General features: G+C 44.3%; 2 protein-coding genes across 15 annotated transcripts in view; one reads left to right on the top strand and one right to left on the bottom strand.

Moving 5' to 3' along the window:
* KCTD20 (potassium channel tetramerization domain containing 20) overlaps positions 1–9760 on the top strand; it is a 35727-nt gene extending 25967 nt beyond the window's left edge. For all 7 annotated transcript variants that reach the window (XM_055144631.1, XM_055144632.1, XM_055144637.1 and 4 more), the window contains 3 exons: positions 1722–1919; positions 4585–4695; positions 6509–9760. In XM_055144631.1, the coding sequence (XP_055000606.1) occupies positions 1722–1919; positions 4585–4695; positions 6509–6801 (602 nt within the window). In that variant the 3' untranslated portion in view covers positions 6802–9760. The remainder of the gene's footprint in view (positions 1–1721; positions 1920–4584; positions 4696–6508) is intronic.
* A 3389-nt stretch (positions 9761–13149) lies between these two features.
* Positions 13150–23579, bottom strand: part of STK38 (serine/threonine kinase 38) — a 57340-nt gene continuing 46910 nt past the window's right edge. For 7 of the 8 annotated variants that reach the window (XM_055144508.1, XM_055144507.1, XM_055144509.1 and 4 more), the window contains exons 10-14: positions 19456–19573; positions 18152–18275; positions 17497–17592; positions 16622–16716; positions 13150–15758 (exon numbers count right to left, since the gene is read on the bottom strand). In XM_055144508.1, the coding sequence (XP_055000483.1) occupies positions 15628–15758; positions 16622–16716; positions 17497–17592; positions 18152–18275; positions 19456–19573 (564 nt within the window). In that variant the 3' untranslated portion in view covers positions 13150–15627. Of the gene's footprint in view, positions 15759–16621; positions 16717–17496; positions 17593–17856; positions 17924–18151; positions 18276–19455; positions 19574–23579 lie in introns of those variants that run through there. The other variant, XR_008631054.1, reaches the window with a different exon arrangement.

Genomic DNA, 23579 nt, shown 5'->3' with positions numbered 1-23579 from the left:
AATGGGATCTAACTTGAGCTTGCCCTGTGGGTCACTAAGCAAATTGCTTCTTCTCTTAGATCTTGGTGTCTTGACTCTAACAGATTAAGAGATACTGATTTTCTGATGTGAAGGCTTAGCAATAAAATCAAGTAGCATAAATTAATTGGAATCTTCTGGGGAGGCAGGGTGCTTGGGGCTTCTCCTGTACTTGATGTTCAAGGGTTGTTTTCAGTGATGCTAGGGGGCTCTGCCATGCCAGGGAGCAGGCTAGACCTCCTGCATGCCCAGGCCATGGGTACACCTCAAGATGTTGTGAGTTCTGTTCCATCCACAACTTGATGCCAGAACTGCAATTTCTTTTAATTAAATTACATTCAAGTGTGGGTCACCAGTGGTACATGGATCAGCATACTAAAGCTACAATCAAAATTGCAAAGTGAGTAACGAAACTTTTTTTGTACATATAAAAGTACATATAAAAGTCATGTTAACAGGCCTGGATAATTCTCAAGGACTGAGTTTGATCCAGGGGACCACGTGGCCCCTGGAATGCCAGGCACAGTGGCAGACACCCCGTAGCACTGCTCGGAGCCCCAGCAGCACCTGGCTCATAGACTCCTGGAGGGTTACATTATATTATACTGTTCTATAATGTAGTGCACACACCTAAAGTGAATGTTACCTAGATTTACAAAGTGAACACTGCTACTGGGAAAATAGGCCAATGGGCTGATGTGGTGCAAATCCATAATAATTTATTTAAAACAGTATTCTTGGGGGCCAGAGCAATAGTACAGCAGGTAGGGCACTACACACACCTGACCCAGGTTTGATCCCACCACCACCTAAGCACAGAGCTTGGAGTAAGCCTTGAGTACAGCTGGGGAAGATTGGAAAACAAATGCAAAAAAAAAAAAAAAAATCCAGAAAAACCCCACTATCTTCAGAAAACCAAAACAATTCTGCTAAGGACAATAAAAGAGCACAATAAAGGTCTGCTTGTAATTACTTTTAGTGTTATTAGTGACTTGGGTCTGCAGTTCTGTAAATATGTGAGCTCACTTCTGCCTTAAAACAGCTCTGAAAGATGGGTGATAACCTTATTTAACAAGAAAGGAGACTGAGAAATTGGGCTGTTCAAAGTCCTTAGCATTAAGGTGAAGGTTAGGATTGACTGAAAACTATATTAAATACATCAGATTTGTGAAATAACTTTAAAAATTATTGTTTGAAGTTATTATACATTTCCCTGCATATTTAATGAAAGTTTTGTGGTTTCTCTTTTGGACCCAGTACACACTTAGGACATGTTACATAATTTTGCCACACTTCAGAAAATGTTCTTCTGGCCGAGAAAAAAAAAAAAGAAGAAAATGTTCTTTTTTTGTTACTCCATGAAATTTGGGTTCTGAGTATCTTCAAAAAAAGTTCTTTGTGTCTTAAATCATCCCTAAATGATAGTGTTCTGTCTCCTATAGTTAATATTTATATCCCCCAAAAAACCTCAGCTAATCATAATACTCAGGCATTACTAAATATGAGTAAATTGAGGGGTGGTATAATATAATGGATTTCACCAACAAGTCTAACAAACTGTTTAATATTGCCTTGAAACAAGAAACTGTCTTTCTCAGGCCTATGACCATGATGACAGCTACTGTGATTGCCTCAGGCTTTCCCTCTCCAGCCCGTGTGTGTTTGGAATGGATAGGGTGCTCACCTGCACCTCTTCTCCCCAGGTGCTCTGCTGCATGAACTGTCAAATGATGGTGCTCACAAGCAGTTTGATCACTACCTCGAGGAGCTCATCCTGCCCATCATGGTGGGCTGTGCCAAGAAAGGGGAGCGAGAGTGCCACATTGTTGTGCTAACGGATGAGGATTCCGTGGACTGGGATGAAGACCACCCCCCACCCATGGGCGAAGAATATTCCCAAAGTAGGAAACCCTTGTATGGCTTAGATGCTTTCAGCAAGAAACATGCTGCCGAGAGGAGCAGCCGAGCCGAGGGCTGATGGGCACCATTGGGAGAGGGTGGCCCTGGCTGGGGCTGCTGACTGATATGGGTAGATAGTGCTGCTCCTGCCGCTTGCTACTGTGCTGCTCCCCTGCAGCACCCTGCATGGTGGGGTCATTCCTTTCATTTTTAAATACTTTTGAGTTACCAGTAATTCGAAATTCAGAAAGTACACAAGATAATTGGAAAGTTTCCACCACTGCTGCTAGTTTCCCTTCTCAGCTGCTTTTATATCCTTCTAGGTGCAACTGCATACTTTTTTTCCTTTTTGTAAATGGTACCCTATTATACATGCTGTGCTGTATTATCCCTTACATCAGAAGTCTCCTTTTCATTGTTCTAAAGTATTCCATTATATGATCATTATCATACGGATTTCACTATCCTGGCTCATGGGCACTTAAGCTCATATTTTCCAAATTCGCACTTACCCAGTAACGTCAGTGAAACAGGCTTTTCACACAGATCTGTCTCTGAAAAATGCTATTACTAGAAATGAAATTTCTATGACAAAAATCATTGTGCTTTTGGTATATAATCTGTTTATAAAGTCTTCAGTTTTCATTCACAAAACAGTAGGACGGCTTTTTTTTTTCTTTATTGAATCACCATGTGGAAAGCTACAAAGCATGCAGGCTTAAGTCTCAGTTATACAATGCTCGAACACCCATCCCTTCACCAGTGCACATATTCCACCACCAAGAAACCTAGTTATACCTCCCCTCCCACCTCCACCCTGCCCCGCCTGTGTAGCTGATAATTTTCACTTTACTTTCTCTTTACTTTGATTATATTCAATATTTCCACAAAAAACTCACTGTTATTGTTTGGAGTTCCCCCCCCTCCCCAAAATCAGACCTGCTGAAAAGGAAGCATTTAATTTGTTTTCCATTGCTGAGAATCAAGAGATAGGAGGTTCTGGATTTTTGTATTTTAGTAACTAAGTCCAGGGAACTTTCTGCTAGAAATTGCATCATTGCAAGTTCTTACCTCTCTTTAGTGGTCCTTACAATATGGCGGTCACCACGCGCCCCCCTCCCCCAGCAAGGAAAAGCGGAGAGAGAAAAACCTTTCCCCTCCTGGGGCGGCATGGGGCTGTGGCTTAGTTCACAGTCTAGAGACATTTCTGCAAGAAGCTACTGGTACCAAAGTAGTTTAGCTGGCCTCCGAGATCCTGGTCATCCAGCAATGGAGAGGCCACACACGTGCGGCCACTCTGGTCACATCTTGGAAGATGTGAGATGAAGAGCGGCAGAATGGCTTTCTTATTCCCTCACAAGACTGTTGTACTTATAACCATTCTGGTCAGTGAAAAACAGTCCATTTGAGGCGCATATGCTGCCTGAGCCCCTGTGCTGCTTGTGCCCACGTGGCCGAGCACATGCAGTGCCTGAGCACGTGTCGCCAGCAATCTCCCTTCTTGAGATGTGTACTTTCATGCTTCCGTGTCCAGTGCTAGGATGTGTGTAGAGCTTCCTCTACCTTTGGAGAAGCCCGTGTTCTCTCTTGAGCGCATTATTCTTACTATTCTCTCTCCCACTCATCCCTTCCCTCAGAAACCTCTAACTAAAATCAGTTTACTTCAAGAAAAAAAAAAAACAGTCCATTTAAGTTTCAATTTGCATTTATTTCATGTGAGGTTGAATATATTTTCTAATTCCTAAGAGTCATTTTAATTTTCTTTTCTGTTAACTGTATCCTGCCTTTTCCCATTACACAGTTGTGTTGCCTTTTTACTTGATGATTTGTGACCACTTTATTAAGAAAAGTTTGTGCTTTATAATACAATTGCAAATATTTTTCCCCAGTTGTTTAGTTTGTTTCTGTTTGGGGGCCACACCCAGTGATTCCTGGGGGTTGTTCCTGGCAGTGCTGGAGACCATACAGCACTGCCAGCATTCAGACCCTGAGGCCTCTTGCCTGCAAAGCGTGCACTCATTCTGTCGAGCTGTCTCTCCAGTCCCTGCGCCCTGCCCTGCTTTGAATTTGTCGGTAGTGATATTGGCTATGCACAGGAGCTGTATTATCATTGGGTTTTTGGGCCAACCATACCCAGCTGTGCGCAGGGCTTACTCTTGGTGGTGCACACAGTGTTCATTGTGTCACAGATCGAACCTGGTTGGTCACATGCATGTTAAGCACCCTACCTGCTGTACTATCCAGTCCCAAGGCACTTTATTTTTGGTTTTTTGGGGGCCACACCCGCCTGTGCTTAGGGTTCACTCTTGGCAGGCTCAGGGGATCATATGAGATGCCAGGGATCAAACCCAGGTCAGTCACTTGATCCTACCCACTGTACTATCACTCCAGCTCCTTAAGTACTGTATTTCTATGTGGTCAGTGCTATCAGATTTTCTTCTAATCTCATAGCCAGAAAGGTCTGTCCCACCCTTGAAACTAAAATAATTTCAGCTGGTTTCTTTATGACTGATTTATTATTTCACATTCACTCTGTATCCAGCTGGATATTTTTGGAAACAGGGCTCAAGTATACTTTTCAGCCCATGATTGTTAGCTTCTCCCTTTTACAGAGGCCTTTACTACAGGACTAACTGCAGGCTTTTGTTTTTATTCATTTTGTTTCAGTTCTATATAGCTCAAAGCTCTACAGATTCTTCAAGTACATTGAAAATCGAGATGTCGCTAAAACAGTGTTAAAGGAACGGGGCCTAAAAAACATTCGCATTGGAATTGAAGGTAATGAGTGTGCTGTCACTAGTAAACTTGTGACCTGTACCTGCACCAGATGTCCCACCCCCTTCCATAGCATCGCTAGGGGGACCATGGTGATCCCCGGTACAGCAGGGCCTGAGCAGTGCTGCATCCTCTGAGCTTAACATTGAACCAGTTGGCCAGGAATCTGTTGAGTCACCCCTCGGCCTCCTGAGCACCACTTGGGAACCCCCTACTCTCTCTTTCTACCCCCGTCCCCATCCGCATAAAACCTCGGGACCCAGAGAAATAGCATGCCATGAAAATTACATTCCTGACAAGTTGGAAGTATACATTTTTTAAATTTTCCCTTACATTTCTTTTCAACTGATTCCCAGTTGAAAATGCCTTCAGACAGCTCCAGGATTAACTCCAGCTTAGTGGTAAAGGTGAAGGGTGCTGATGGACGGGGTCAGCTTGAGGGCTCACTGAGTGGGAGGCTGCTCTTCAGAAGCCTTAGGGTCTTTCCAGAATTTGGAAGGGTCCTTCTGAAAACTGTAGCTTAGGGGCTCAAAGTGTAAGAGTATTTGACTAACTACCTTTTACTGGCTGAACTATTCTAAATGACCTTGACAATGACTCCCCACCCCCATCTTGGACCACACGAAGCGGTGTGCAGGGCTGACTCCTGGTTTTATGCTCAGGGTTCTTTCCTGGCAATGCTTGAGGGATCACATGCTGGGAATGGAACCCGTGTTGGCTGCATGCAAGACAAGCACCCTAAGCCCTATACTATATCTCTCAGAGGGCCCTGGAGGCATAACTTGAAATGATTTTTATTTTATTTTATTTTTTTTGCTTTTTGGGTCACACCTGGCGATGCACAGGGGTTACTCCTGGCTCTGCACTCAGGAATTACCCCTGGCCATGCTCAGGGGACCATATGGGATGCTGGGATTTGAACCCGGGTCGGCCGCGTGCAAGGCAAACGCCCTACCCGCTGTGCTATCTCTCCAGCCCCGAAATGATTTTTAAAATGACCACAGAGCAGTGGTCTCCAAAGATTAGTCTCAGAACCTGACTTTGCTTGGAAGGTGCTGATGCCAACCTGGTCTCCTTTCCAGCAGTCTTTAATTTGTGTGCTGTGTTCACTTGTACCCAGGGAACACACTAGACTGAGTCTGACTTAGGTTGGCATTGGAGGTGATTCTTGAGATCACTACTACATTTCTACTATGTTCCCCCTTGTCTCTGAAACTGTAGGGACAGGATGCTAGAGACCCACCGCATTTCCCAGGGCAGCACATCACACTGCTTTACATTAGAACAGTCTTCCTTGTAGCTAGTGGAAAATTGATTCCCCTTCTGTTCTCCTTAGAAGCTGCTTTGCAGCAAGAAGATAACTTCCATATCTGGGAGAGCCATTCAAATACCTTAGTCAGCACCACTTGACACCTTTCTGCTAAACATTGCACATTTTCTTAATGACTTTCTGATGACAGTCACCCTCTCCTCTCTAAGTAGAATCAGAGGGCTGGAGAAGCCAGGATTTTCCTGTAGTGTTGCTACCAGTAACTAAAGATTGAGAAACGAACAAGGCTTGTCTCCCTCCATTAGAAGGGATAGAAATTTTGTTAATTTGCTTTTAGGGACAAGAACTACTAACCTGAGCTGGAGTGAAAGCAGCCTGTTGGTTATTAGCATTGGGAAGCCTGGTCAGAGACTGGACACGTCTCCCATGGTTTTCTTATATTGTCTTTGGATTCGGGAGGAAATGTATGTGGTTAGGAAAAAAGCAGCACAAAAGGCAGAGTGAGCAATTTGCTGGAGTCCTGAGAATGGCCTTTTCCTGTTTCAGGTTACCCTACCTGTAAAGAAAAAATTAAGAGGCGACCTGGTGGCCGATCTGAAGTAATCTATAACTATGTGCAGCGCCCCTTTATCCAGATGTCATGGGAAAAGGAAGAAGGAAAGAGTCGTCATGTGGATTTCCAGTGTGTTCGGAGCAAATCACTCACTAATCTGGTGGCTGCCGGAGAGGATGTCTTGGAAGACCAGGAGATATTAATGCACCACCCACCACAGGTGGATGAACTTGACCGACTCAATGCCCCGCTTTCTCAGATGGCTTCCAGTGACTTTCAGGATTAGGGCCAGCTCTTGGCCCGCCCTTCTTTGGAGCTTTTCTCTGTTTGGGATGCTCAGAGCTACCCCTCACCCTGGTTTGTCTCCCCCATCCTTTCCCTTTCTCCCACAATTTATGTGTGTCCTTTCCAGAAAGTCTGTGCCTCTGGTGCGGGGGATGGAAAAGCACTCATTGGTAACTGAACTACCAGCTTTGTACCAACTTGAAATTGGGGGATTGGTGCTGTTCAGAGTCTGCAAAACTGCAGAAGCAGGAAAGGAAGTCAAGACTCCTGTTGCCTCATAGAGCTGTCCTCACTCTTGAAATTCTGTCCTTGGGTTTTTTGTGTTTTGTTTTATACCAGGCAAATGACTTGGCAGTAAAGGGACCAAACAAAAGGAGACAATCTCTAGCTCTACAAGCAGGATGTTCACTAGGTATTAAAGAAAACGCCTCTGCATTGAGTTGGCATCTGGAAAGAACAGGCCTCATTCAATGTGTCCAAGAGAAATTTTTAACAGCTTAAATTTGGTTTTGTTTTTTATAATTCAATGAACAATCCAAAGCCATAGATTCTTTGAATGTTTATGAAACTTATGATTTAGTTTGTTCTTCAGCCCAAACAGATGGTTTGAAATGAAAGTACCTCTCAGATTAGGCGACTTTGCTGTCTGAAGTCACAGGTCTGCTCTCCAGCATAGCACTTGGCTCGTTGTGGTTTGGAGGTCTTTAGGATGGATATCTAAAGGCTTTCAAGATCTGGGTAGAAATTTCTCATACATGCTCAGTTTTTCAATAGTTTATAACTATAAGGGAAGGAAGCATTTGGGGGTGAAACTGGAAGAGAAACATCACCTAGCCTGGCTTTATCCTGGTACATTTTTTTCATACTATGGAGTTTGAAGCACCAGTATACTTTAGTTTTTAAAGTAGTCCACTGCTCAGTCACTGGCTAAGAAATATTGTCATCCTCAAAGGATGGATGAGCTAAAGGGACTTGGGCCTAGTAATTTGGATGTCAGCTGTTAGTCATACATGCTATATGACAAGTCCCACCCGCACCCCCTTGGACTAAACTATCTTCCCTTGATGTTTCCATGGCTGATAACAGTAGAGCTTAAAGTCTAAAACTGGAAGTATATGTATTGAGAATATCTCCCAGTGTGAAAGTTAGCCTTCCAAACTTTCATTCAACACAAATGGTGACAAGATGTTCCCTCAGGAAAACAATTTTCTTAAATTCCATTCCCAAGAGATAAAGGGCATGGTAGTTGATTCCATTTTATGACTGCTCTGGTCAGAGTCTTTCAAAGAGAAAGTCAAATGAACTGCTCTTTCCTGACTTTGAAGAGTTATTTGCATTTGCCTACAATATTCCTTACTCAGAAAAGTGTTTAGGGGGTTAAATTGAGTCACCTCCACCTAAAATTCTGATTACCACTGGCACACTTTTGCAAGGCTGATGGCCAGGGTTTAGATGTAAGGTCAAGGTCATTTTCTGTAGCCAGTGGGTTTTGGGATTTTTGTTTTTTATGTGAAACCTATAATAGAGATCAGGTTTGGCTTTCGCCTTACCCACCTTAGTTGGCCATCCCAAATAACTGTTTGGTGCTTTATTTATACTTTCTATTTTCATGCCACCACCAAGGAAGCTTAAATGGACTGTGTAATATGCGTTAATATAACTTATGTACTACTAAGTAAGTGTAAACAAGTGTAAACTAACACACTAATCAGTCCTTTAAAAAAGTAAAAACCCAGATATGGAATTATGGCATGAACTTGTACTATGTTGTGTAAATGATTCATTTCTTTGGGCTCTCAAAACTAGGTCAACCTCATAGTGCTCCAGTGTCCTACATAACATACTCAAATTGAGCTGGTGTGCTTTGAGCTCCAACCTTTTGGGTGTGAGTGAGCTAGAAAGCTCTAGAGGGGGATTTGCCAGTGTCACCAGGTACTGGTGACCGAGAGAAGAGGGGGCCCACAGGTTTCTTTTGCACCCAACTGCCTTCCCATCTGAGCCCAGCATCACTTTGATGGCTCCCCTCCAGCTGTTGTTTCCAGCGCCTGAACATTCCATGGGGGCAAACCTCTCTTTTGTCCCCGTATGGACAATGGCAGTTCCCTTCAGTCACAGGTCTGTTCCTAATTCAAAAGGTGGAACTAAGGTTTGGTGGTTTTTTTTTTAAGTGCCTAAATAAGAAAGCCAGACTGTTTATAAGAAGTATTTTCATAAAAAAAAAAAAAAGGATTTTAATTTTACATAGAATGTCTTACTCAGTGGCCTTTCAGCAAGCAAAGATGAACCTGAGTTTGTGTCTGCATCATACCATGTAGTTGATTCAGAAACATCTGCCACTGAAAAGCTGGAGTGGGCTGAGATAGTGTTAGAGTACGCTGACTGATTAAAGTCTTTTCCAAAATGAAGAAACAGGTAAAATGGCAGGGAATCTAAGCTGGCTTGCTGAGCAGTATACAGCAGGCTACATTAAATTCAATTTCAAGAGAACGGTGTGATATCTAGGATGGTCTATGACAGTACTGTGGGGTAAGCCCAGGAAAGATACTTTATTTGCAAAGAGCATTCCTGTGGGTCCCTCTGTCAGTAAAAGCAGTCAACACAGACCTTTAAAAACTCAAACTGTCAAAAAGTATAATGTGGCGCCTTACTTAATCAGTAGTAAAAAGAAGAATTGGGGTTTAATAATTTACTCAATGCCACTTCTTGCCATCGTTTAAAAATTGTTAAAATGGGCACAGTGAGTTCCAGCAACAAACCTGATAACCTGCATGGGAAGACGGAGCCACATTCGTCCTCCGGGCAGGATCACCACAGCAGAAGATTATTTCCTCTAAGGCAAAATGCTTCTAAGTTTTGCCCTTTTACTTTGTATTTTTATTGCACGTGCTCACCTGCCAGTGTTTACGAAATTCTCTATTTGGGATGCCTTTTCTAAAATAAAATACTACCATTTGTGTGTCCATGTTTTGTTTTGATTTTTCTAGAAAAATAACATGAAAACAAGGTGTTAAAAAAATTTAAGGGAGTGGTGCCCTTGGTGCCTGAGCAGAACCTCTTCCTGTGCCTGACCACATCCTGCTATCACTGACTCACATTCAGAGTCTTACTGGTCAGTGCCCCACACTCTCTTTCACTTGCACTCCCCTGGGCCCTCAGATACAAGACTTCCCAAAGCAAATGCAAATTAGAAAGATCAGATAACTCACAAACTTGTGGTTCTGGCTTAAAGAAATGAGGAGCCACAGCGGGGATGAAAGACAGATTTAAAGGGTGAAGCTCAGCCAGGTGGGAATACTGCTTTGGGACTCCTTGCCCCATCCTGACTGAGTCCTTTCATAGGTGTCTGAGGCCCCTTCAGCTTACCTGGCCACGGCACTTGCTTAGTGATAGGCTCAAGCCTGTACCTCCTAGGCTTATCTTTCTCAGCAGAGTGGTTAAAAGCATGTCTCGCAGCAGCAATGGACCACTAAGAATGTTCAGTGCCACAAGATTACCAGTTTAGGGGCCACACCTGGCGGTGCTCAGGGATAATACCTGGCAAAGCTTGGGAGGTCTATGGGGTGCCGGTGATCAAACCTGGGGTGACTGCACGTAAAGCAAGTGCTTACCCACTGTACTATATATATTTCTGGTCTCTCTCAGCTTTTAATTGAACAAAAGATTTATCCGTGTTAGAGGCTGGAGCAATAGCACATCGGGTAGGGCGTTTGCCTTGCACGAGGCCGACCTAGGTTCAATTCCCAGCATCCCAGATGGTCCCCTGAGCACTGCCAGGGGTGATTCCTGAGTGCAGAGCCAGGAGTGACCCCTGTGCATCGCCATGTATGACCCAAAAAGTAAAAAAAAAAAAAGTAAAGCAATCTGGGTTATTCTGCAAACCCCAAAAGAGTAGCCAATTTTTACTATGAAAGGAAAGTTCACAGAGGATTCTAGAAGTGTCACGGATCAAATTGTGAAGGACAATAGTTTTTGACCTATGAATATGGACCAACTCAACTGAGAAAAAGCAAAACTCAACAGGGAAGATGGGGTAATGAAGCAGAGAATAAAGCAAAAAAGGGAAGGATTCTTGGAGATATCTGGGCTCATGAATTACTAAAAAATTTTTAAAGACATTGCAAAATGACATGATCAGATGTGAAATGCAAGTGAATTTCTTTAGGGATGGGGTGGCGGTAAGAGATGACAGACTCGTAAAGGGGAAGGACAGATCAACTAACATTCTCCCCAAATTAACTTGGTGGGAAATAAAGTAGGCGGACTGCTGGGGATGAGTTCAGCCGTAGAGCTGCTGAAAGCATTATTTCCAGACCCACTTTGTAGACCTGGAACTGAGATCTTATCAGGCACAGGTGCAGAGAAGCCTGGATCCCCTCTGAGAGAAGCTCCAGCAGAAATAAAAGGTTGTGATAAAGGACCTGGGAGACAGGCCCTCAGAAGTTTCTAACTCTTCTCCTTGACAAGACCATAGCAATGGACTGTTACCTTGGTAGAAAGTCCCATGGCGGGCAGCTTGGGTTCTATTCTAACTTTCCTGCAAGAATTAATACTTTGTCCTCAATACGAATTATTGAGGACCAGTATTATACCAAGGCTTCCAACATATTTCTTGGAAATCAGGTGCAAGAAGCAGTTCCTCACAGAGCAGTGCCTGAATCCATGGCTCTCTGAGAAACTGGGTGGCAGGGCTCATCTCCCACACCAGGCAGGTATGGTTTGCTGGCTGCCTCACGAGGCTGGTGAATGTGCCGTCCAGCAGCTCCATCCCAGACCTCAGTCAAATTAGATGTCCTCAGATGATTCCAGGGTAACAGGTGTGAAGAAAGCAGATTTCCTTCTTTGAGGCTACCACCTCTCTATTTCAAATAAGCCACCCAACACAACCTCCATCGGCAACAGAAAAGGAGAATGCATGACCACACCCTAGAGCTGTGCATGTCTGCAGAGGGGAACAGTCTAGGAGGTTCCTGCATGAACTGCCAGATAGAAATGCTGTTGGAGGGGTGAGAAAGTGGACGGGTACAGCATTACCCTGCTATGGCCAAGCAGGACTCAATCCCACTGCCTCCTTCCCCAATCCCCCAGGGTGATCCCTGAGCACTTCTGGGTGTGGCTCAGGGATCACAAACCCCACTCCAATCCCCAAAATGTTATGGAAGCAAAAAAAGCTCTAGTTGAAGTTTTATTTTAAGCCTGTAGCAGCCTTTTCAGGTAGCAAGACCTTGAGCTGAGGGGCACATTTAGGTGGTAGAAGTCGGGTGGGAGCAATGTTTGTTTTTTTCTGAGTCTACAGTGTGAATGCTGCAGGTTGACTAAGATGAGGACTGAAGAAAATTCAATGGATATGGCACTTTAGGACACGGGTCTGGGAGAATGGGGATAATACCGGCATATTTTATCCATAGATAATACAAGGAACAAAGGAGGAAAACGTTGGGGGCTGGAACAATAGCACAGCGTGCAAGGCCAACCCGGGTTCGATTCCCAGCATCCCATATGGTCCCCTGAGTACTGCCAGGAGTGATTCCTGAGTGCAGAGCCAGGAGTAACCCCTGTGCAGAGCCAGGTGTGACCTAAAAAGCAAAAAAAAAAAAAAAAGGAAAATTATAAAGTAACAAAAGTGACTGGAGAATCTGGAGAATGTTTTTTACAAAGTAACAGTAACAGTACCCTGAGACCACCACAGCCCAGGCCATCCCCACCAGCATCCAAACTCCCAGACCCAAGCTGAGGAGCCGTCATGGGTAAAGCCTTACCCACATCAATCCCTAACATAGCCAGTCCCCTGAGCAATGCCAGGTATGCCCCTCCAGAAAACAAGAGGCTGAAAGGCAGCCGTATTGTTTCAATCTGTCAGGAGAGTAGGAAACAGTTACCACTGGTAAGAATTATTGAGGACCAGTATTATACCAAGGTTTCCAACATATTTCTTGGAAATCCAGTGCCGTGGATAGAGATACTCTCTGCATGTTCTCTCTGCCTGGAACCCCTGTGCTGGAGTGCTGCCTTTTGTCCTGAGGCTCCTCTCCCTGCTCTGAAGCAGGGGTAAGAAGTACAAGACAACAGGACTCAAGTACACAAAACAGCTGGAGAGAGATGCCTAATCCAGAGATAGTAAGGATTGAGTCTCAGTTCCATCCTTTACAAACTCAAGACTTAGGGTTGACCCAAGCTGAAAAAAATGAGGCCACACTGAGATGCCCAGAGGCACTATCAGGGGTCAGCCAGCTCTCTCCTTAGTCTCCCTAGCACCTCACCACCCTGAGCCAGGCTTGTAACACAGACCTACTGGCACAGACTTGAACTTAAGAGGAGCATAAAGCAGGTCACCAATTCCATGAGGCAGAAAGAAACATCACTTTGAGGCTTGCTCTCCAAGCCCCTGCTCTCCCTTGAACATGTATCACATTTGCTTAATTATTTTTGGGGGTGGGGTCACACCCGGCAACACTCAGGGGTTACTCCTGGCAGTGCTTGGGTGATCATATGGGATGCTGGGAACTGAACCCAGGTGGGCGACGTACAAGGAAAACGCCCTGTGTCATGTGTTTTCACTTTGGAGAAGTCCATGTTCTCTCTTTAACACCTATTTTCTGTCTTTCTCTCTCCTCACATAAAAGTTTCACTTAGTGATAAACTATCTTGCTTAAGAAGAAGAAAAGAAATATACTTTGAATAAAGACAGCCAAGCGATGTTCCATGGGTATGCAAAGGGTTGAGAAGTCACCAGCACTGCAGCTTCCAATTACTACCCATGTTAGCTTTAAAACACATCCGATTCACACTTGTACTTTCACACAGTTTATTGAGAAGTTTCAAAGTTAAAAATGCAGGCATTTTCCCCTAAAACTAATCATTCCTGTCATTCCCCAACACAGACTCACCAGCAAACTTCACCACTCTTACTCACTCTTGCAAAACAAGTGGGGGTCAAGACCCCAAGTATTTGGTAATACAAATAAACTACAAGTTACATAAAAGAATCTTAATTACTTCCTTCTCACTAACATACTATGAATGAAAAGACTAAAGGGCAAACAGATTACCTTCACCCAGTGTTCATACTTTGCTATAAGTCTTTTTTTCTTCTGAAACATTATAAAACCCAAAGCAGTTTCACTTATGAATGTAACTCTGATACTCCATTTTTCTTTTCTGAATGGCTAAGCTAAGCTATTTTTCCCTTTCTAAGTAGATCTTAACCATCTCAAGACTGGCAGAAATCAATTTCTGACTTCTGGCGTCCTATGACAGGCAAAGTTATCACACAGGTGCAAATGATGCATTCAGAATCATCAAAACTTTAAAAAGCAATAATGCATTAAAATGGAGCCTCCACATCTTTCTGACGTAGCAAAGTTCCTCAAAAAGTGGTGGCAGTTATGAGAAGGCACTTTGTGCTAATGTCGAGGGCCTCTCAGGCGCAAGCACCAGAGCAGAGGCGTGGGCAGCCCGCTGCAGGTAACCCTGTTGGGGGAGAGGAGCATCCTCCAGAGAGCAATCTGCAAAGGAAGACCGTAATCGTGACTCCAAGGCAAGGTGGTCATAGTAGTAGGGAAAGATAAACACTGAGAGAGGAGACACACACAGCTGCACCACGTGCTAAGGAGTAAGTGGCACTTTGTGGTGGCCTGGGTCCTGTTCCCCTTCTGAGAAGTCCTAGAGGCCTTGGAGGAGGAGCACCTTGACCACGAGGTTCCAGGCCTCCCGTGTGCCAGGAGGAATGAACAGAGTTCCTGTGGCGGCACACGTGGCCATTGCTGGTTCACCGAGACATCTTAGGGGTTTGCTGGTACAGCCGTGATGAACAAGTGAGGGTGTTTCACCAGTTCTGAGGCTCTGTGGCGATGCCCAATGGCTGTGGGTCTTCTAAGAGCAACAGCAGATCAAGTTTGTCACCCCCTTCCCTCATCACCCAGAGAAGCAGCAGAGACTTCACCCCGAGACTTTCGGTGGGTAGGAAGGGGAAGAGAAACCAAAGGACTGAGGGTCTTTATCCTAGTACCATAAATAAAGTGCACCACGATGGAGGAGGCTGAGAAGCCACTCACCCCAAGCCGAGGTATGAGGAAAAACTACCATCACTACCCCACAGAGGATGGTGGGTTGTTCTCTTCAGCCAGAATGCTGGCTCTCAGGCTTTCATTATTGCTTTATTCCTTTAGTACTATGGAACTCTTAGCTGTAAAGAAGAAACAGGAATACTTGGTGGGCTTGGCAGAAAGCATGTCACAATATCACCAGAACTGGCTGTATTTGATGGTACATGTTACAATCTCAAGAATGTTTGGATGATGGCTGCTTTTCCCCCTTCATTCCGATGAACTCAGGAAAACAACTTTTTTTCAAATATCTATCAAATTGGCTCATGACACTTCTAAAGAAGCAGAACAGCATAGGGCTGATGTAGTAAAAACAGCTGTCTCTGTTTTATAGGTTTTCAGGTATGGATGGAGGAGAATCCACCTACCATCACATTTCAGGAGACTTGACCATAACATACTCGTGGTTTCCATAAACTTCTTGGAAGCTCTTTCAAAAGAGTATGTGACAGGAGGGCTGGAGCGATAGCACAGTGGTACGGCGTTTGCCCTGCACGCGGCTGACCCAGGTTCGAGTCCTCCGTCCCACATGGCAGAGCCTGGCAAGCTCCCCGTGGCATATTTGATATGCCAAAAACAGGAACAACAAGTCTCACAATGGACACATTACTGGTGCCCGCTCAAGCAAATTGATGAGCAACAGGATGACAGTGATAGTGATGTGACGGGAAAACCGTGAGGCTGCACAAAACGCTCTCCTCCATTTGGGGTCCACTTCACAGGCATTACTTGGCTGCTTTCATGTAGGAAGGTATTGCTCCCCGTGCAGTCAGGCCCTCGAAGCGCTTGTATGTGTAGTTGATGAAGACCCAGTCTTTGTTCTTATAGTCGGTCTCGGGGTGGTTACTTGCTGCCACTGGAAAGAAACACAGTGAGAGCTGCGGCAGCCACTCCCCCCAGGGCATTCAGAAGGGCTAGGGAAAGTCTGCTTTGCATTTTGTACAAAACTTCTACATACACTTGACTATTAATCTTGTATTTTTGATCACTATTTTTAACTTTCTGTTCTGTCATTTCAGGTTCATCTAACCTGTAACTTAATAAATAACAACGAAAGAACACACCTGTGTGATTTATACTATGGAATGGTCCAAACAGGAAGGTTTGGGGCTGGAGTGATAGCACAGTGGGTATAGAGCATTTGCCTTGCACTAGGCCAACCTGGGTTCAATTCCCAGCATCCCATATGGTCTCCTGCTCACCGCCAGTAGTAATTCCTGAGTGCAGGGATGGGACTGGGGGGGTGGGAGGAATACTGGGTTCATTGGTGGTGGAGAATGGACACTGGTGGAGGGATGGGCTCTTAAACATTGCATGAGGGAAAAACAAGAACAAAAATGTGTGAATCTGTAACTGTACCCTCACTGTGACTCACTAATTAAAAAATAAATTAAAAAAAAAAAAAGAAGGGAAAAAAAAAATTCCTGAGTGCAGAGCCAGTAGTAACCCCTGTGCATTGCTGGGTGTGACCCAAAAAGCAAACAAAAAACAAAACCAAAAAAAAAGCAACAAAACATGAAGGTTTGTATCCCCAATTTACACCTGATAAGGTTTCACTGCTAACAGCATAAACACAGAAAAAATACTTACAAAAATGTATGTACAAAAGTCAATCTCCAATAGTATTCTCTACCTTGACTTGCAAATATCCTCTCAAGACTGGAGGGTGAGTGGGAGCCGGGGGAGTAATGCAGCAAAAGGCAGTGCTGGGAGTATTACCTGTTGGCTTAAGAATATCAGATTCTGGAAACTCATCGAAGTTTGAGGTATCATCAATACTTTTGATTTCAATAGATATTGCAGCAGGTCTCTCTCTGCCAATAACACATATGCCAAAATTAGTGCTTATGAGTCAGAACAAGTCAAATATGTCTCAAAAAAAAAGAATACTCCTGGTGTGACAAGGAGACACCACTCACAGGGACCACTTATGTTCTCAAAAATAAACTTCTAACCACTGACACAGCAGCCAAACAACTATACTCAAATTTAGGATGAAAATTTATAAAAATGATTCACAGCAAGACAAAAATAATAGTATAAATTAAAACCCACAGTAAATCTTTGCCCGGTTTGCTAAAGAGGGATGGAGAACTCCAAGTGCTTCTCTTCCAGGGCTCTGCCTTCTCTTACCAGAGGTGCCAACGGTAGGTGGGCAACAAAGCAACAGAAGGGGGCAAAGGTAAGACACAAGGAGACCAAGTCAAACAATTATCCAGTTAGCCTTTCTCTCTCCCTCCTCCAAGGACCCGCCCCCACCACCCCATAACATCCCTTTTCTGTCCCGGCAAGTCCTGTTGGTGGCCCCCGGCCATGGCTGATGTGTCCCAGGCAGGAGTAAAGCAACACAGCCTTCCAGACACTCCCCTGAGGGCACCCACGCGCACTGCGCCGGTCACTGCGCCTCCACTCCTTCCGCCGCACACGACACAGCGCTAAGAAAAAGCCCCTGCCAGTCTTGTCGTGAACGAGAAACAGGAAACAACCATGAATTCTAAGAATCTCTTACTCTTAGTCTGCCAATGATGTTGCTTCCAAATTAGTACGGAACTACAAATTTACTGATAATCTTAAAAGTATTTATGTGAATTTACCTGATATGTTCCCAGTCAACGCCTTCAAAAAAAGAATTACTTTTGATTTCTTCAACACCAGGAGCTCCAATTCTATGTTCCCATTCACAGCAGAATCTGGAAAAGACAGATGCCTTTTAGCACACCTCAAGTATTCACTAAAGAAAAATAAAGAGGGGGGCCAAAGAGATGTGGTAGGGTGTTTGCTTTGCATGTAGCGAGCCCAGGTTCAAAACCCAGCACCCCATATGGTTCCTCCAAACCCACCAAGGGTAATGTTTAAGCTCAGAGCCAGGAGTAAGCCCTGTGCACGGCTGGATGTAGCCCAAACAAATAAAAGGATGGCACTGGGGAAAGGGCACAAGCAGATAAGGTACGTACCTGCCTTGCATGCGGCCAAACCGGGTTTGCTCTGACACTCCATATGTAATCCTGCCTGGAGTTGTCCCTGAGCGCAGAGCCAGGAGTAAGCTCAAAGCACGGCCAGGTATGGCCCCAAACAAAAAATAAGCCCAAAAACACAGAAAAGAAAAATCTACCCTCACCTTTTTAAAAAAAACAGAATGGGTAAAAAGGGGGAAAGATTCTAAAAAGCATGCGAGGCTTATAAAAATGGATTCACCCATGTCAAAAGAGAGCTGAATAGGGAACAAAAAAGATGTTTTTTGACTGATACCTCAAAATTAGATCCTTAGCTTTTTCAGAGATAGGAACTTCTGGAGGGAAAGTCAAGGTTTCTTTCCAGTTCATCACCTTCTTGTATGTCTCTTGAGGAGTCTCAGAACAGAAAGGTGGATAGCCTGTAATTAAACAGGGGCTTCAGAGTGTTTACATCTCATAACTTTGAGTCTGACTAAGCTTATTCTCCTTAACTTAATTCTGTACCTTGAATAACTACTATGTCCTCTGTGAAATGGACGAGATTTTCCCACTCACCTGAGAATACAGCTAAACCAATGTTTTCATCCTCCACCCCCACCCCAGCAAAACTCTAAACCCTAAAGCGAAATTCTAATTCTGCTACCACTAGGGGCAAAAAGTAGGACGTAAGTAGAAGTAAAAGTGAGCCCCATGGAACGAAAGGATCAAACAACACCCTTAAGGAATCACCACATTCTGGGGGCCAAGCCACAGTATGTAGGTAGGGAACCAGCCCTGCGCACAGCTGACCTGAGCTTCCAGCACTCCACATGGCCCTGGGAGCCCCACTAGGAGTTATCCCTAAGCACAAAGCCAGGAGTAAGTCCTGAGCATGGCAGGGCATGGCCCAAACAGAAAAAAAAAAAGACTACATTCTGACAATATCCTTCTGTGGGAACAGTGTCAAACACGTTAATGAGAAAAGACCACGGGCTTTAAGAGAGTCAGGTCTCCTGAGACGTGCGAACCAGACAAGGGACACTCACATGCCACGTTCCTCGACCTGCGCCTCGTAAGGGTCTGCATCCCATTGCCACAGGCACACACCCAGAGTCCCCAACACAACTCGACCAGACAGACATCACCAGTCACCCACCCAGACTCACTTGGTACTACCACAGATGTACTCACTCTTCTAGTGCTCACAGGCATATAACCACCCCCACAGAGGTGTCCCCAAATACGTAGACACACCATCCAAATTAGAGGGAGAAAGGGCAGAGGCTTCCATGCTTTACAGGCTTTGAGAGAAGAAAGGGAGGAAGAAGTTTGAGGGGAAACGCCTAGTTAAGACTCTCTCCAGACAATGGATATTTAATAAACGCCTTTGACTGGAAGAGCTGCCACATGGAGAAGATGGAAGCAAAGCATGACAAATGATCAGGAAAGCAACCACAGGATGCCTGCAAGCCTGGACACATTGGAGGCCAGGAGTTTTCCACCTCGTTTTCAGCTTGAAAGGCAGGGCTTAAATGAACCCAAGTGAAACAGAGCCTGTGATCAATTTAGGGGTCATTTTTCCTGGCTACACAGAAAGTCCCCTGAAAACATGCGACTTACCAATGAGCATCTCATACATGATCACCCCAAGCGACCACCAATCACAGAGCTTGTTGTACCCGGTCTGCATGAACACCTCGGGAGCAATGTAGTCAGGAGTGCCTACTGTGGAAAAGGCCTGAAACACATACCACACGTCAGGGAGGGCAGCAATCAGGGGATGCTCAGAATCCAGAGACCAAAGACTACAAGTGCCACCTGCTGCTACCCAAACTATAGAAGCAGGACTAGCAAGCAGCTGGATGGCACATCTGATTTGCCTGAGCACTTCTGAAATGAGTAACAAAACAGCGAGGCCAAGAGACTTGCCAACACGTAGCCGAAGCCTGGACACGTTTCTGGGATGAAAGGTCTCTGTCCCGACAGTGCCGGGGCTGAGAGTGCCCAGCTCTCCGGAGGCCTTTCCAAGCCTGCTGCCTCCTAACAGAATTCAGGAAGCAGGACCTAACTAACCCCAAATTGCAAATAAAACTATGATGCCCCAAACAGCTTTGCTCTAGGCCTCAGAATTATTTGAGCAGCAGAGTCTAGTTTGGAAATTACTTGTCTTCCGCTCAAAATAATTATCCCTCTTCCAATCATACTTATCCTTTGGTTTGAGGAAATAATTAAACAAAGCTTTATTTACCAAAGCTAAAATTATAACCTATCCATGTATTTATCAAATATTTGATAATCTGTGTAATAGTTCTTAGAGGAGTATTTTCTAAATTTCACAGATTTTATGTTACCTACCAGGACGGCAGTATTAGGGAGAGCCAAATCTTGTCTGGCATTTGCAGGTTTATCACAGGGGAAGCTCTTTTTTAGGTGCTTTCATTGTTTTACACTTTTTTAACTACAACTGTGTCAATTTTTTTTTAAGTATTATGAGGTATTACAAACATAAAAAACAAAGGCACAGAAAAATACAACACATATAGCCATCATCCATATTAAACAGAGGTTAATAATCTGAAATCTTTATCTCCAATCACTTGTCTTTGTAAAAGAAGTGAAACTAGAGAAATGAAAGCTTTGCACCCCAGTCCCTCCTCAGCCCCCACTGCCCTGCAGCGGCAGGGCAACACTCACACGGGTGGCGCGGCATCGCTTCCTTCTCTTCTCTTTTCCCTCGTGTCGGGGTGAGGGAAACTGCCCACTACCACAGACTCCGCAGTTTCCCACATTTGGGGACACCCAGGGGTCAGCGCATCCGGAAAACAATGAACACGCCTCACCCTGGGAAACTGCCTTCTGTGGGGCTCTCCCTCTTTCCTACCTAAACACTTCGTGAGAGGTTTCCCAGGATCTCGTTACACCAAATGCTATGACATACAGGACTACAGTTCTGAGCTTCACTAGTGCAACTCTAGTGGACACATCTCACTGTGGGGCATAATTTTCTTATATAAATATTACTATTTTAAAAAATTTACCTATAAGTAAACATTTATATTACTGTCAACATTTCATTCACTATGACCTGAACATTTCTGCAACACCTTCCTGGGCACCAGGGCAAAATTTCTCCTGAGCATATACTGGAAGTATATCACTGAGTCTTGAGGTATAAACATTCCCTACATAATCGGACACCCAAAGTGACTGCATCCACATCAACATCCCCAGCGAGAGGAGCTCCTCGCTGCTCCTCAGCTCACCGCACTCGGGTCTGTCGTACCTTTCAATGTCTGTCCGTCCATAAGCATCTCTCTGTCACTGTTTTAATTTGCATTCCTCTTACTTTTGGTAAAGCTGAGTGAAAACTTATATGTTAATTAGACATTCTGGTCCTTTTTTCCCCTGTGAATTCCTACTCAGCTTGTTCGTCCATTAGATTTTTCAGCTGTGCTGTCTTTTTTTCTTACTGACTCACAGGAATGCCTTAACCCTACTCCTTAATCCTGATTTAGAATTATCAGTCCTTTACAGCTTTACGTACATCTCCCAATCGGAAGCTGATCATTTTTACTAAGAATTTTAAACAATAAAGCAACTGTCACATACTGAAAAGCATGTGATTACAAAGCATAATGAAAATGACCCAAACCACCAAGCTCCTTAGAATTAAATGTGTACTCCTGCCCTTTCTGTCTGCCTTTCTTGCTTCCTAATGTCTATGTTCAATTGTTTATCTATCACTCCTCTGGCTTAAAAAGATCTTTTTTTTTTGGTTTGTATTTTTGTTTTTGGGCCACATCCAAAGTGCTGGGAGGCTGCTGCTGGCTCTGCGTTTGGGGATTCCTTCCAGCAGTGCTTGGGGGACATATGCTACTGGGGATCAAACCCCGTTTCTAAATGCAAAGCACATGTTCAGTCTCAGGCTACATTCAAAAGCTCCTTAAAAAGAAATTTAATTGTGCCACACACATCTTTCAAAATGAGATATTACTTAGTTTTATTTTGGGGCTTTGTAAGAAGGGTATCATGTTGTACATACAATCCTCTGCTATTTGATTTTTGCTCAGTATTTGTTTCTAAAATTGATCTATGATTTCTCATGCAGCTGTACTTCAATTATTTTCATAAATAATCAGATACAGAATGTAAGGGACCGGAGCAATAGCATAGCAGGTAGGGCGTTAGCCTTGCACGCAGCTGACTTGGGTTCGATTCTTCCGTCCCTCTCGGAGAGCCCAGCAAGCTACTGAGAGTATCTTACCCGCGCGCCTGGCAAGCTACCCATGGCGTATTTGATATGCCAAAAACAGTAACAAGTCTCACAATGGAGATGTTACGGGTGCCCACTCGAGCAAATCGATGAGCAAGATGACAGTGCTATAGAATGTAACCATTTCATTATTAGATACTCCAAAGGTTTTGCTTGCTATTGAAAAAAAATGCAAGAAATTTTCTGCATGTGTCTCCTGATTCCGGGTTCCAGTATTTCTTCAGAGGGTACACTTAGGGCTAGAACTGCTGGTTCCCTGGTACACACATGGCTGTCAGATAATTCCAAGGCCTGGAGTGGGTGATGTGTCTTATAGTTTATTCACATCTTTCAATATATATGAGGCTTTTAATCCTTTTAGAGTAGTAAAATAAAACAAGTTTAAGACATTACAGTACAATTTAAGCAACTAAGGGCAAAGATTAAAACCTCTGCTTTTCTCCACTCTCAATGGATGAAAATAGGTCAGGTGACCATGAGAAAACAGGATGATCTTAATCCTTTTCCATCATACTACAAATATATAAAAAGGCAAGAAACTTAGTCACAGCACGAGAGCCTTAGGTTATTCAGATTTTTAAAACTTTAGGAACTGAAGCGATAGTACAGCAGGTAGGGCACTTGCCTTATACACAGCCACTCCAGGTCTGGTCCCCATATATGGTCCCCTGAATCGTTCCCACCAGAAACGATCCTTGGGCAGAGGCAGCCCTGAGTACTGCCAGATGTGGTGCAAAACCAAAAACAAAAATTTTTAACTATGAAGGACAGACATGTAGATATAGGGGCAGGAACGATAGTACAGTAGGCAAGGCACTAGCCTCGCACATGGCCAACCTGAGTTTGATCCCCAGCATCCCATATAGTCCTCCAAGCACCATCAAGAGTGATTCCTGAGTACAGAGTCAGGAGTAAGCCCTGAGCGTCGCTAGTGTGGCCCAAATACAAAACAAAACAAAACAAAAGGACATGTAACTTTTCTCTCATTAACTAAAAAAAGTAATAGGGGCCAGAGAAATAGCTCAAAGGCCTAGAGTGCATGCTTTCCATGTGGGAAGCCCTGATATCTCATGATTGGTCCTCAGACTGTTGCCTCCCCAAAGCAAAGTCAAGTCATAGGGAAACTGTGAAGCCTCCCTCCTGAAGCTATGAATGGGCTCCTGATGAGATGTCAGGCTGAGGAAAGAACACAGAGATGTCAGGCTGGGGCCAGGGAAAGAGCACAGCAGAAAAGGTGTCTGCCTTGCAGTCAACCCAGGCTCGACCCTTCATCTCCAGCGACACTGGGAGTGACCCCTGAGCACAGAGCCAGGATTAAGTCTGAGTACCAGCAGAGGTGCACCCCAAACTGCACCCCGCCAAAAAAAAAAAGACTGACAAATATACATGAATCTTCTCTGGTATTTAAGCTTAAGGACACCTCTCCATTTAAAACAAGCTTTAAGGGACCAGAGAGACGGTACAGCAGGCA

Source organism: Sorex araneus, chromosome 7 (genome assembly GCF_027595985.1).
Source record: "Sorex araneus isolate mSorAra2 chromosome 7, mSorAra2.pri, whole genome shotgun sequence".
NCBI lineage: Eukaryota > Metazoa > Chordata > Mammalia > Eulipotyphla > Soricidae > Sorex > Sorex araneus.
Note: the sequence above shows the minus strand (reverse complement) of the source record. Positions and strands in the feature narration are given on the sequence as shown.